Below are 15,468 nucleotides of genomic sequence, written 5' to 3'. Positions count from 1 at the left end.
TCAAGAAGTATCTGTTTTCATCAGAGAGGCTGAATTTAATTCTTTTGTGTGGAAAATAATCAAGTATGTCACCAGTTCATGTGATTGTTTTATTGTGTGAATATATAATGTATATTACTATTTAATTTCTTCACAGGTAACGTTTTGACTACTAAATGCAGGCCATTAGGGAATATAATAGATTTAATCCAAAATCCCAAAAAGGTACCTCTCTAACAAGCTTTCATTTCTACTAATGTGGATGATTGAGCAGTGATATTGGTTATTTCTTCTGTGTCCTAAAAAAAAATGAATAACTAGAGGCTAGGACCATGGTAGTTCAGGTTTACCAACTTGCACATTGATTGTTGTCATGTTATCAGTAACAAGAGTTTTTGCCTTTAAACTGCCCTAGTTTTTAGAAACACACCAAAAATAAACTCAGAGCTATTCATATGACCTAACTAGATGAGACCGTATTGTTGATAAATTTTCACAGGAGTTAATTACAGAGAGCTTTTTTTTTTTTCACAAGAGTATGAAATATTTATAAAAAAAAAATCATACATCAGATTGTACAGTCTAGAAATAAAAGAAGATTTAAATTTAGTAATAAAGGTAAGAGCCATAATTGCTCTAAATATTTAAGAAAGACCTTGAAGTCCCAGAAGGTCCTGGGGCTCAGTTATCCTTTTCTGTTTGCAGAGAAGTAGCAGCCAGGGCTACTGCTGTGACTGGTTGGGCAATCCCATGGAGTTGCATCTTTGCCATTTTCTTCTGTTCACATTCTGTGACCAATCGGTTCAACTCTGCTGCACTGTATCCAATAAGAGTCTTCAAGTCACAGACAAACTTGTACACAAATCTCTTGCCTTGAACTTTACAAATCATGTCCCCATCATAATAATACCTTAATGCACGAATTACAGAGAGCTTTTAAAGTTGACTTGCCAAAATATGTGATTGGGAAGGAAAGTTGTTCACTTATAAGACATGTTGGATGGATTTAAAAAGTGAGTCACAGATGAACAGCTGCTAGTGTTTATGAGCATCTACTATACGTTGTCACTGTATTAGGCAATAATCAGAGTACAAAAGTCATACAGAGATAAGAGCTTTCCTTTTTTTCCCCTCAATCATAAGTTTTTGTTTCAAAATTTATCATGGTCCTTAAACATATAGATACTAAGTTTATTTATTTTTTTTTTGTAGAGACAGAGTCTCACTTTATGGCCCTCGGTAGAGTGCCGTGGCATCACACAGCTCACAGCAACCTCCAACTCCTGGGCTTAAGCGATTCTCTTGCCTCAGCCTCCCGAGTAGCTGGGACTACAGGCGCCCGCCACAACACCCGGCTGTTTTTTGGTTGCAGTTTGGCTGGGGCTGGGTTTGAACCCACCACCCTCGGTATATGGGGCGGGCGCTCTACCCACTGAGCCACAGGCGCCGCCCGGCAGTTTATTTTTTTTTTATTTATTTTTTTATTAAATCATAGCTGTGTACATTAGTACGATCATGGGGCACCATACACTTGGTTCATAGACCGTTTGACACATTTTCATCACACTAGTTAACATAGCTTTCGTGGCATTTTCTTAGTTATTTTGCTAAGACCTTTACATTCCACATTTACTAGGATTCACATATACCCTTGTAAGATGCACCGCAGGTGTAATCCCATTAATCCCCCTCCCTCCACCTACCTCCCCCCTCCCTCCCCTCCCTTTCCCCCTTCTCCCTATTCCTAGGTTGTAACTGGGTTATAGCTTTCATGTGAAGGTCCTACATTAGTTTTATAATAAGGGTGAGTACATTGGGTACTTTTTCTTCCATTCTTGAGACACTTTACTAAGAAGAATATGTTCCAGCTCCATCCATATAAACATGAAAGAGGTAAAGTCTCCATCTTTTTTTAAGGCTGCATAATATTCCATGGTGTACATATACCACAATTTATTGATCCATTCGTGGATCGATGGGCACTTGGGCTTTTTCCATGACTTACCAATTATGAATAGGGCTGCAGTAAATATTCTGATACAAATATCTTTGTTATGATGTGATTTTTGGTCTTCTGGGTATATGCCCAGTAGAAGGATTACAGGATTGAATGGTAGATCTATTTTTAGATCTCTAAGTGTTCTCCATATCTCTTTCCAAAAGGAATATATTAATTTTATATACTAAGTTTAAATTACATTATCTAATAGTAAAAGTTGAGGTCTTTTTGTATTAAACCAAGAATAACTTAAAGCAGCGGTTCTCAACCTGTGGGTCTCGACATTAGGAAGATTGAGAACCACTGACTTGGAGGATTATTAAGATTATTAAATTTTGGAATTTTCTTCTTTAGCTAAGGAAGTGCTTAAAAAATAAAAGAAGGTAAAATTTAAAATTTTAAGATGTGTATGTCTTAAAATGTGTGTAAATGATAATACATCGAACATCTTCTATGTGAAGATGTTATGAACATCTTCTACACAACCATACTTAGTCTAAAAATTCCTCTGAACAGAAAGCAGGATGGAATAAAAGTGATAATTTATCTGAGAACTATCGCTTTCTGAACTGGAGAAAAATCACACATTTCTTCCTAACTAGCAGTGTTAATAGAGAAAGTAAGATGGAGAAAATAATGACATGTTATAGAAGATGTGCTGGGTGGAGCAACAGGGTTACTTTATGGCATATTCATCTTTGTCTTATACACTCATTTGTTCATCAGCAAACATTTGCTGAGTGCCTGTAGTGCCAGGCATTGTTCTCAGCTACATGGATAAAAAGACTGTTCCTGCCCTCATGATCTAATAGGGAAAACTGGAGCATAAACAGCCATCTTAACTAAGATGCAGAGTTCTATAATAAGGATATCAACACATTGCTATGGAAACACTGAGGTGGGAGTAATTAGTTCTGGCTGTGGGAGTTGGGCAAAGCTCCACAGAGCAGGCGACATTTGAGCTGAACGCTAAAGGATGAGTAGGTGTTTTTTGGGTAAGGAAACGGAAGAGAAAAGGCCTAGAGTATATGGCATGTTTTAAGATCTTGAAATAGAACTTTGTGGCCAGAGAAAGTATATTGTATGAGAAGAATTTAAATGATATAAATGAAATGCAAAGGCCATTAAATAGAAAACACCCTATTCAAGAAAAGCATATGCTGATGTACTTTTATGAAGGTGCCAGTTTTTAAAAGTTGAGTGTATCTTCTAGCTATATTTTTTTAGTCTCAAATGAAGAAAAGTCCTAGAATTTTAACTATACTTGTAGAGAGAATTAACTCAGAAGCAATGATTATCATTAAACTTGCATATTCCATCTAAATCAGCATTTCTTCTGTACCAGTAGGCCCCAATTAGGGATCTTCTCCCTCTGTTGAATAGTAAAACTACTTCCCATCACACCTTTCCTCGGTCATCTTCAACCCACCATCATGACAGATCACTTGCAGCCTGCTCTTAGATTTTTAGAACAGATTCTTAATTTCTCAAAGAGGTATACTCCCAGGAGCACAAAAGACTTACTCAATTTTACTTCTTAGTGTATACATTGTTTAGTAATGCCTGAATTGGAAAGAATACAAAAAGCAAAATCAAGAAGACTAGAACACTTTGGGGGAGCAAATGATAACATTTTGATAAAAGCAGGGTTAATAAATTCCTACCTAGTCTTTCTGTATCTTCCCTTGTCCTTTCAAAGATGTGCTCCATGCTGTAAACACTTTCAAAACTTCAATTATTTAGTGCTGTTAGAGTAAGAAACAGCTCCAAGGGTCTTCAGAGTCTGGCCCATGTCTCCTTCTCTGGCTTTGCTTTGCACTCTGCCACCTCTTGCTCTCTGCACCCCCTTGCTCGCTGCATTGCAACTGTGTTCCTTCTATCTTCTCTACAGAACCTCCTTGATTTTCTTTTTTGCTTGATTAACTTATTCTTATTCCTAGAACTTGGCTTAAGTCTTATTCCTTTTGGTCCCAGCCAACTGAATCCATTTCCCCCTTTATAGATTTATTTTATCTATTGTACCTCTTTTTCATGACATTTATTTAACAAATATGTGTAAGAACTTGTGTCTCACTAGATTGTATTCATTTCTTAGGACAGAGACCTTATCTTTTTCTACTCATTTTTGTACTCAAGCATTGTTTATCTAGCATAATGCCTAATACATAAGTATTTAGTAAAGATTATTGAATGTAAGAATAATTGAATATATGTGGCATAAATTCTGCCATCACCCTAGGCCTGTGTATAATGCTGTAGATACTCTTCTTCGTTCATAAGGTCCCTTTGGATGCTCTTAGATTTTACTTTTGATGAGTTTTATCACTCTCTTTGTCTCTAAGTGAGTCATTGTAGCATTTTTTGGTGCATGGCATTATGTCAAGATTGTATTTAGCACTCAGGAAATATCCACATTGTGAAACATTGTACTTGGCCTCTGGGTTGTAATGGTGAATTAAGAAACAAGACTCAAGGTGGGCATTGACTAATATAAAAGACAGACACATAGGGGCCAATTGTTTAAATTAATAGGGTAAGTGTTAAAGGAAAATATGTATCTGTGTATGATACCACAGAAGGAAAAACAGAAGAGCACTAACATCTTGAGTCTGAGTGAAATTTTAAAAACTCAATTTTTTTTTATTCTCTGAATAACGATCGGCATAGAAGGCCTATATCATCAACTACCTGGGCTTCCTACCCACCCACCCCCAACAAGCAAACAAGCAGTTCTGTAGCAGCCAACAGCAAAGTGTCCTCTCATTCAATTCAGTTCTGACACTAGCTCCCTGCAGATAGCATCAGATCCCAAAAGTTGAGGGCTTAGTCCCTAAGACTGCCCACCTCCCTTCAGATGCAAATCACAAGCTCCAACTATAAATTAAGCTGTAAATTAGGGTTCCCACATCTCCTTCCTTGGATTCTATTAATTTGTTAGATTTGCTCAGAGAGCTCCGGGAAACGTGTTGACTGGTTTATTACAAAAGACATTACCAAGGATATAGATGGAGAGATGCATAGGGTAGGTGTGAGAAGGGGGGCAGAACTTCCTTGCCCTCCCTGGGTGTGCCACCCTCCAGGACCCGCCACATGTTCAGCAGTCTGAGAGCTCACCAAACCCTGTCTTTTTGGCCCCTTTATGGAGACTTCATTGGATAGGCATGATTAACAACCGTGTAGAAATATGGTTGGATGTAAAGGGTACAATCTAACACTAATAGACTGAGTAGAGAAACCCAGCAAGGCTGTCTGTTCAGATTCTTTCTGGCTCCTCTGTGCAGTCTGCCTTCCTCCAAGGTATGGGGCAGGAACCCTTCTGAAATGGGGTTCTTATGACCCACAATCACAGAAGGTAGGTCAGAGAATTTCCTTATGGCCGGCTCCAAGACAGAAAGGCAAGGAAAGAGTGTACTATGCATATTTCTAGTTTCTCTAGTCTGCCTTGAAGAGAAATATAACAAGGGCTATGAGATTTAAGACTAGGACCTACACACAGATAAAAACTCATGGGTTCGTGTGTGTATATACATACACTCATCATAATATCACAGTTAGGGAAGGTCTTGCAGCAGAAGGGCTCTCTGAGTGGACTGGAGAAGAGGGAGAGTTTCTCAGTATGAGAACAGGATTTGGAAGGGGAGGTTGTTTGGGGGCATGAAAATGATGTGTGCAAAAGTACCGAGATGAGAGACATTGACATATTCAGGGAAGAGTGAGTAACAGAATAATTGAAAATGAAACTAGGAAGGTAAACAGTTGCCAGGTCCTGGGGACTTTGGTTACCTTGCAGTTAGGTAGTAGGAAACTGAAAGGGTTCACAGAGGAGAAGGACATGTTCGCATTGGTGTTCCAGAGAGGTAATTCTAGAGGGTGCCAATGAAATAAATTGGAAGTATGGCATAGAAAAATTTAAATGCAGTAGGAACTGACACTGGATTTGTGTTTAATTTCAGTGATAAAATGGAATAACCAAAAATAGGATCCATGAGCATTACTAGATTACCAGCATTGAATTAAAATCCAGTAAAATATAGCTGCTTTGCAGGTTATCTGTAGGAAAGACTGACTTCAGGGTGCCTGCTATATGGTGAACTCAATTTGAGTAAATCGTAGCGGCCTTAAGTAGAAGAATAATTTTGAGAGGGTACTAAAGAACAGCTTTAAGAAGCTGAACGTACAGGGAACCATAGCAGCCTGACATGTAGTAATCAAAAAATCTTTATCCAAACATCTTCTATAGAATGTGAAGTGAACAAAGAAGGTGCCATGCAAATTGTTCTGCCCTGAAAATAATGGTTATAGCTACAACCCAAAGGACAAGTTTCATTTGTATATATTATGAATAGTATAGCTTAGACCCTAAGCCATAGATACATTGGTTTTGCTCTGACCTACGTTTTTTGTATGCCTGTATATGCTCATATGTATCAAAAAGGTATAAGGGCGGGTCACTGGTGGGAGAGGGATAGGAATAACATAGAGAATTCATTCTACAGGAGAAAAGCTCTCTTCTGGTTTTATTAGCATTCCTAATAAAGGAATTCCATTGCTAAAGTAAGATAGCAACTCACCTCTTAATACACCACAGATTGCAAAACTGTACATGTAAAACTTCATACAGTAACTTAAATTCATGAACTTAAAAAGCCAATAGGCAAAAATATGTCTCTCATATAATTCAGGAAGTTAGAAACAGCCAGCGGTTAGAAAATGTTTATTTGTCTCTAACCAAACAAGTGAATATTTGAGAGCTTAGAAAGTATTTTCACCCCTAAATGAATTACAGTTTCTGGTTCTGTTGATATTATGCATAGGTAGGACCACAGCTAGAGATTTTTATATATATTCTATTATTTTGGTGCATTTCAAATTACCAAACTGAGTATACATATTCTTGGTAACTTTTAAATACTTCAAAAATGATTTTTTGGTAGAATATCTGGTATGGAAAAGATGATATGGATTTTTGATATAAATAAGGTCTATTTTATCTTCATATACTATTTTTTTTAACTTGAGACCCTTTATTTGCTCACAGTATGTATGTTTGAATGTTTAAGCATTTAAGAATTCAATGCTGTCTTATTTTTTACTTTATAATATCTTGTTGTTGTTGTTGTTGTTGTTGCAGTTTGGCTGGGGCCGGGTTTGAACCCGCCATCCTCGGTATATGGGGCCGGCGCCCTGCTCACTGAGCCACAGGCGCCACCCAATTTTATAATATCTTAAAAACTGATACCTTCAGGATTCCTTCAAGTGTGTTCAACAGCTATTATAAACCTTCTATTATAGTTAAAATCATAATTGTGCCGGGTGCAGTGGCTCACACCTATAATCCTAGCACTCTAGTAGGCCAAGGCGGGCCTGTGTGCCTGAGCTCACCGGTTCCATTATCAGCCTGGGCCAGAGCGAGACTTTGTCTCTAAAAATATCCGGGTATTGTGATGGGTGCCTGTAGTCCCAGCTACTTGGGAGGCTAAAGCAAGAGAATTTGCTTGAGCCCAAGAGTTTGAGGTTGCTGTGAACTATGATGCCATGGCACTCTACCAAGGGTAACAAAGTAAGACTCTGTCTCAAAAGAAAAAAAAAATCATAGTTGTGACCCAAAACCATACCATGTAATAAAGGCAATGCTTGGAGTGAACTAGAAGTTTGGAGCTGACCTGACTTCAACCTATCACATTTTATACCTACACTTTGGTGGGGAGTTTGAAGCTACTAAGCTCTGAAAATACACAATGCACAGGAGTATATATATTAAAACATAAATCTGAGTATATCTATTTTTGTCTTTCCCCACATCTGTTAGTTCTTTCCAACCTCCTTTCTTCCAGTTACCCCTGTGTTTGGCTCATCTTTCCCAGATAACCATCTTTACTAGCTATTCCTTTGAAAAGTAATTAAGCTATGGATAATCCTCAGATGCTCCGTAATTTAGAGTGGGTGAAACTAATGATCCCCAGAGAACCCTGGTACAATTCTGAGCCCCAGAATTTGTTCTCTTTACAAACTGCTCTAAGCAGAGCGTGCGGGAGGAACGTGTGAGCATCAGAGGATGTGACCGTGAGGTTGCCCTGAACTTAGTCTAGCAAGTGACGGTTTCACGTATCTAGGTTTGTTAACAGCAAACAACGGTTGTCTATACATACCTAGTTTAAAATTATTTTCCTTAGAGAGTGATTGTTCAGTTGTTATATAATCTCTTTTAACTCACTGATTCTAAAAACTTAATAGGTATATTTAAGCTGGAAGAAAATTAGATACAGATTGCCAAATAGTGACTGGAATACTTGTAGTGATTGATTTTTTTACTTGCTGCGTAAAGATGAGAATATAGAATAGTACATATAGTAGATTATTACCCTGGAAAATGTGTTTTACATGGTACTTTCAACTATATGCCCCTGAGCTAAAGAGTATGGGTTAAATGTTTCTGAAAGGATCAAGTCTAACTTGAATATATGTATGTTTCTATATAAATTTTTATTCCTTAAAAGCCCTTTTGTGAATCCAGAATCTGTGCCCCAGAATCTGAGCTTATGATTTGGTTAAGTTAAATCAGGCAAATACACATGAAATAAAATACAGTAGAATTCCATACTTGACCACCTCCCTATATTGACCTCCTCCATAAGTTGACCTAATTTTCATAGACCAGAAGTGCCCCCTGTGTACATATCAGTACATAGGCCTAGTTCCTAATTGACCACCTTCGTACATTGACCAGTTACTAGTCCCTTGGGTGGTCAACTTACAGTGGTTGTACTGTAATTATATGTGGGTAAAAGAGTATTGGAGGTTCATGTGGGATAACATTATGGAGGACTTGATAGCTAATACCTTACACTTAATCTAAGAGCCAGGTACTTGTTAAGCATTCCAGGCCAGGCAGATGATATGAAGAAAGTGAGATTTTATTAATAAAACATTGATCTGATTGTATCAGTTATAATTGAGCAATGTTAGGTGGTTGCATTAAGATGAGTTTCAAGTCATAACTACATTGGTAGTGCAGTATAAATAAGGAAAGGGTGTTTTTCCCCAAGTCTTATTTATTTCAAATAAATAGATGTTTGTGGGAGTTCAGACATAAGGGATAAATGAAGTGGTAGATACTTAAGGGTTTGAAATTGGTTGAGTGGAGCTACCTGTAAAAGACCAAGTCTGTGGATGTCAGTTTTCATGTCAACACCTTGAAGACTTTACATGAAAGTGGGAGAGAGAAGCAACCAGTAGACTTGCAGGCCTTAAATGGTGTCCATTTAATGTGGTAAGGGATATTGACGATGAAGTAACACCGAGTGTACCATTTAGGGAAGTGGCTATGGATGTAACCTTTTATATCATAGCCACGGTATTTTCTTAGAAGCTGTTGCCCACCTCACTTTAGAAAAGCTTATATGAAAATCCAGACTTAGAAGATAAATTAAAGAATAGTTGCATTTAGAATAATTCTTCATTTCCAGCAGTATTAATCTTAAAGTTCATTTTAAATAGCTAAACTTCTTAGTTTAAAAAATGTGATTTACTAAAATGTGGTTAGCATGCAGTTCTTTAGAGCTACACTTACTGAAGGTACTTGCACTGCATTCAAATAACACCTTTCTTCTAGAGCAAAAGATGCCTCAGGAAAAATAGCTTTGAAAAATGAAAAATTGTTAGCTATGAGAATCTTTTCAGTGGAGAAAATTAATTTTTTAATAACCATTTGTACATAGTACACTGTGATAAGACTCTTCACTGTGTTTATTTCCAATATTGATTATTTCTGACATTTTCTCTCCCTCTTCTCTCCACTTTACAGGTATATTTAGCCCGAAAGGAAGGATCATCTTTTGCTTATATTTCCTGGAAGTTTGAGTGTGGGTCAGTTGGCCTTAAAGTAGATAGCATTTCCATTAGAACAAGTAGTCAAACCTTTCATACTGGAATAATACAGTGGAAATTGCGGTCTGACACAGCACGAGTAGACCTGATAGGCGGTAAGCACCTGACTGGGAGAATTAATCGTAAAGTATGTATTTACCACTCTGAAGACTACTTATTTCAGATGTAGCTCTTTTTCATACCCAAGGGTTATTAATACTGTTGCAATAAAAAAATTTTTAAGTGCCTGGTTTTGGTGGTTCACACCTGTGATCCTAGTATACTGGGAGGCCAAGGCCGGTGGATTACTTGAGATCAGGAGTTTGGGATAAGCCTAAGCAAGAGCAAGACCCCATCTCTGCTAACAAAAAAAAAAAAATAGAAAATAACTACCCAGGCCTGGTGGTACATGCCTTTTGTCCCAGCTCCTCAGGAGACTGAGGCAAGAGGATTGCTTGAGCCCAAAAGTTTGAGGTTGCTGTGAGCTATGATGCCATGGCACTCTATTCAAGGCTGTGGAGTTAGACTCCGTCTCAAAAAAAAAAAAAAGTTTTAGAAGTAAAAACCTGTGTAATCTCTTTGTAACAGGAAGGCTGATTTTTTGTTGTTATTGTGAAATGCAAATGTAAGGAGAAAATCATTTCATTGTTCCAAAGGATGCATTACTCCATAAAGAATAATTTGTATTTATTTTTTAAGGGTTGCTTGTAACCTATAGGTCAGCCTATATAAAATGCATTTCAGAACTATCTCTTTATGCTCTTTAAATTACCAAAAGCAAAAATGTTAATTTTTTTTTCCCTCTCCCACAGATAAAAATCTTCGCTCCTATCATGATTTTTCTAGTGCCACTGAAGTTATTTTGGAAGCAGAATTAAGCAGAGGAGATGGTGATGTTGCTTGGCAACATACCCAGCTGTTTAGACAAAGCTTAAATGACCACGAAGAAAATTGTTTGGAGATAATTATAAAATTCAGTGACCTTTGAGAACTTGAATATTATAGAAAAGCTGGCAATAATCAAGGACTTAAACCATGGTCTAAAGTAGTCTGTTGGTTCAGTGCATGCTTAGTTGGCAATTTACTATTCTGTGCTAGCATATTTCTTTTGCTAGCTATCCATCATGTAACCCTTATGAAAATATATCTTTATACTGTGAACCATAATGAAACCTTGAATTAAAAACTTCTTCCATATGTGACTATAATTTGGAGTAAAGTCTTGTTGGCCTAGTGACCTTTTAGTCTAAAAACTGTAAGAATAGTTTTAAAAGTTAAATGATGGTATTCATGATTAAGTGCGATTAAACACTATTCATGATAATGGTAAAATCTTAGGCTTATACTAGTAATTTGACAGTTTCTGATCAGCCATTCATTTCTTCATAAGTGGTTCAATTAGATTTTCTTAAAATTTTTAATTTTTAATAAATGTGAAAGTATAGTATCTCATAAGTTACATAATGCATGAAAATTTTTATGATTGTAAATATGTAGGCATTTAAGAAATAAAATGAATTATTTTGCCTTATATCTTTTTAGTGATTACTTTGGCTAAATAAAGATCTTTACTAAGTTTATTAAATATTGAAAACCACTTCAATATGTGTTGTTGTGAAAAACATTTAACATTGACAGCATAAATTCAAAGATACATTGTAAATTTCATAATCTGTGGACACTTGAAAATGCTTTGCCTTTCAGTTTTAATTTTATCTACCTCATTTGAATAAAATATTCTTTAAAACTGTGTAACTGTATATTATACAGTATATCAAGGGTTTTTTGTGTTTTCCATATAACCTCTCCAACTATGTTTAGTGAATATTAATTATTTGTGTGCAAAGTACTGTGCAGGAAGCAGTGATGAAAAAGAGACCCAAGCCTCCATATTCCTTTTGTGATATTTTGCAAAGTGAATTCTCAATTTTTTACAAAAAAAGGACATACTAAGAGATTCTCATCCTGTGTAACTTGGTAGAAATACATGCCTTATGGAATATTTAATAAGGGCTGGACACAGTGGCTCATGCCTGTAATCCCAGCACTTTGGGAGGCCAAGGTGGAAAGATTGCTTGAACCTAGGAGTTTCAGGCTACAGTGAGTTTTTTTTTTTTTTTTTTTTCAATAAAATGTAGAAATATTTTAATTTACATATTACAATGAATCAATATGTAATCAAAATCCACAATTACACACTCATAAAAATTCCACACATTGTCCTCAGAATAATCAGTTTCTGTACAAAGATTTACAGATGTCCAAGTATGTAGTTTTTCTTCAATGTGCTACGGAGTTTAGAGGTTCTGCCCGAATATTCCCCAAATCAAGCGCAGAATCTGTTTCTTCATCAATTTCTCCAATGACTGCAACATTGTCACCTCTTACAATGTACAATCCTAGTACCACTTGCTCTACTCCTTGTGAAGAGCTGAATACTCGCTCGTGGCTTTCATCCAAAATCAAATTAATGGTCTGGTCAAAACCTTTCAGTGTTCCCACAATCATTCTCCCATCAGAAGTAATAACAGCAACAGTTCGGTTGATGTAGTTCTCCAGGGCGGATGTCATGCTGCTCGGCCCAGCAAACGCGGGTTGTGGAGCCGCACCGGTTACGAGCAAAGCTGAAAGGCCTACAGTGAGTTTTGATCATGCCACTGTACTCCAGCCTGGGTGACCAAGTGAGACCCTGCCTCAAAAAAAAAAAAAGGAGTAAGATTCTGAAACAAAGATCTTATATTTTCTTTTTAATAATTTTTTTTTATTTCTTTAGAGGTGGGAATTCTTACTATTTTGCCCATTATGAAGTCAAACTCCTAAACTCAAGCAATCTTCCTATCTCAGCCTACTGAATAGCTAGAACAACAGGTAATACCACCACATCCAGTGTATATTACTTGATTTTTTTTTTTTTTGCAGTTTTTGGCCGGGGCTGGGCTTGAACTCGCCACCTCTGGCATGTGGGGCTGGCGCCCTACTCCTTTGAGCCACAGGCACTGACCCTATATTTGTTTTTTCTAATTGCTTTCAAACTTGGTTGGGAATTTTTTGCTAAAAAGTTATATTTTAAAAGAAGTAGTTTATGTATCTGAAGGTACTATATATTACATAATATGTCTTCAGTACTGGAAAGTTTTCTGGAATTCTCAGATTAAGTTATCACATCAGCCTATAGTGGCCAAGTATTTAAAATTGGAGAGATCCTGACATCCGTCTTGCACAGTGGTTCTCAACCTTCCTAATGCCTCTGAATGCTGCGACTCTTTAATACAGTTCCTCATGTTGTGGTCACCCCCAACCATAAAATTATTTTCGTTGCTACTTCCTAACTGTAATTTTGCTACTGTTGTGAATCGTAATGTAAATATCTGATATGCAGGATGTATTTTCATTGTTACAAATGGGTCTTTTTTTTTTTTACAAATGGGTCTTGACCCACAGGTTGAGAACTGCTACTCTTGCGTATTATTGGCACAGTATTTTGATACCATGTGCACCAACCCTTTTAACGCTCAAGAGAAAGCCTAGAAATCCTCAGCAGTTTTATAAAGATGTTAACAGAAATGTAGGAACTCAGTAGAACATACTTTATCTTAGATTAGGAAACATAATTTTTACTGTGGCTTTAAGGAGAAAAATGATCGGCGTTCAAATGTCCCATGTTTTTATAGAGCTGAACTGGCAAAGAGAAAAGGTATTTGCATACTTAAATGAATTCCATGAGAGCTTCAACCACAGCAGACTCAATATGTGTTAACACATAATAATTTATTATACAGAGTAGTTTAGAAATACTACAGAGGGTATGGAACAAAATAATTCCTAATACATTAAGTGACAGTAAACAGTCACTTAGGTTAGGCAAAGAAGGGCCAATAGTACAGACCCTCAATAAACCGGTGCTAATATTAAGGTATAATTCATAATAATCATTTAGGATCTTTTGATTGAATAGCTTTCCACTGACATTGCCCATTGAATAAAAAGAATTTATTCCCTGGTTTCTGGCCAGATCCCATTATAATGAATTCCACAAACAGTCTGGTTTTAGCTATAGAGTGTGTGTGTGTGTTAGCAGAAGTCCTTTGCTAGAAATCACATTCTTAGGGTGAGCAAAAAAGTACATCTGATGTTTTGATCAATTTACAAGTAAAAGAAGCACCTCTGAATTAAGGGAGGGCTAGAGAGCACTTTTTGTCATAGAACACCTTTGAGGTAGAAAGGGTTTTTAGAGATAATTTAACCCAGACTTCTAACTTTTCACTGAGAAAAACTCAAGCCCAGAGAAGTTAAATGACCTGTCCAAACAAATGGATGAAACAAGGGTGTGGGCAAGATTCATTTATACTCCTGTCTTTCCTTCTATCAAGTCGCAAGGTTATGGAATCATAGACTTGTGTGTGGGTTGCTTGTTTAGTAGGTATTTCATGAACATAGATACTGATAGAAAAGTTCAAATTGAGAAGATATTACAATTCAAATTAGAATATGGTTTTTTCCTAACTATAGTTAACCTATTCTAAAGATTTTTTTCTTTATGTCTCACTAAGTTGTGTTTTGATTTTACAATTTAGGCAAATACACTCCTAAGTGTAGACCAGGTGACATACCTTCCTTAAAGACTTTCTGGAGAAGAATAAGAGTAAACCAAAACAAGTTGTGATTGTTTATTCCACATAGCATATATTCAGTTACATCCTCTTTATTGACCAAAATAGTGCTTTATTTCTGTTAAGAGTCTTAGGATGGACCTAAACTAATAGTGGCCACTTTTTTAGTTCATAATAAATGCCAATGACTTTCAAAGTCTCATTTGATGATAGTGCTGTTGGACAGTAGCTTGTGTTATCTCCATTTCACAGACGATGAAACAGAGAGGCTGAGCCAGTATTTTAATGCCTGTATGTATAACATCCTTCCCTATTTGTTAAACCACTCTAAGTGAAAATAGAAGTTGAGACCTTGCTCTATTAATTTTCTAAAAACTTGATCTGAGATCAACAAAATTGTAGCATCAGCTAGAAATCTATAAGTCAGTCAGAAAGGGCCTCCAAAAAGCTGAAGTAGATATCATGGAGTCTAACCACTAAAGCTTTTCTGAGAGGACTTTTTAGATTGTAACTCAATCTAAGAAGTAACAATCTGATTTTTAAACATTAAAGCCATTGTTGTTAAATTCAAAGAAGAAAATATTCTAAAACTGCTGCCTTCACTCCTCACTCTCTACACTGTTTTCTGAATTAGCTGCCAAAATTTTTATGTGTTCTTCCAAAGGTTTCCTGTATATTTCCATGTTTATATATGTCTGCATCCAGCCTGCATGAGGCTGGATGAGGTGTGGGTCACGCCTGTAATCCCAGCACTCTGGGAGGCCAAGGTAGGTGGATTGCCTGAGCTCAGGAGTCCGAGACCAGCCTGAACAAGAGCAAGACCCCGTTTCTACTAAAAGTAGAAAAATTAGCCAGGTGTTGTGGCAGGCACCTGTATGTAGTCCCAGCTACTTGGGAGCCTGAGGTAAGAGAATCGCTTAAGTCCAAGAGTTTGAGGTTGCTGTGAGCCGTGACACCATGGTACTCAACCCCAGAGTAATGAGTGAGAATCTGTCTCATAAAACCCCCAAAAAT

General features: G+C 36.9%; 2 protein-coding genes across 3 annotated transcripts in view; one reads left to right on the top strand and one right to left on the bottom strand.

The window, feature by feature from the left end:
• NGLY1 (N-glycanase 1) overlaps window positions 1-11,377 on the top strand; it is a 68,618-nt gene extending 57,241 nt beyond the window's left edge. For both annotated transcript variants that reach the window (XM_053599437.1, XM_053599436.1), the window contains exons 11-12: window positions 9,783-9,960; window positions 10,657-11,377. In XM_053599437.1, the coding sequence (XP_053455412.1) occupies window positions 9,783-9,960; window positions 10,657-10,832 (354 nt within the window). In that variant the 3' untranslated portion in view covers window positions 10,833-11,377. The remainder of the gene's footprint in view (window positions 1-9,782; window positions 9,961-10,656) is intronic.
• Window positions 11,378-11,949: 572 nt separating this feature from the next.
• On the bottom strand, window positions 11,950-12,470 carry LOC128592021 (U6 snRNA-associated Sm-like protein LSm8). Its single transcript, XM_053599860.1, has one exon. It carries the CDS (start codon window positions 12,413-12,415, stop codon window positions 12,125-12,127), a length of 291 nt encoding a protein of 96 aa, XP_053455835.1. The 5' UTR covers window positions 12,416-12,470; the 3' UTR covers window positions 11,950-12,124.
• Window positions 12,471-15,468: the final 2,998 nt, after the last annotated feature.

Source organism: Nycticebus coucang, chromosome 8 (genome assembly GCF_027406575.1).
Source record: "Nycticebus coucang isolate mNycCou1 chromosome 8, mNycCou1.pri, whole genome shotgun sequence".
Classification (NCBI taxonomy): Eukaryota; Metazoa; Chordata; class Mammalia; order Primates; family Lorisidae; genus Nycticebus; species Nycticebus coucang.
Note: the sequence above shows the minus strand (reverse complement) of the source record. Positions and strands in the feature narration are given on the sequence as shown.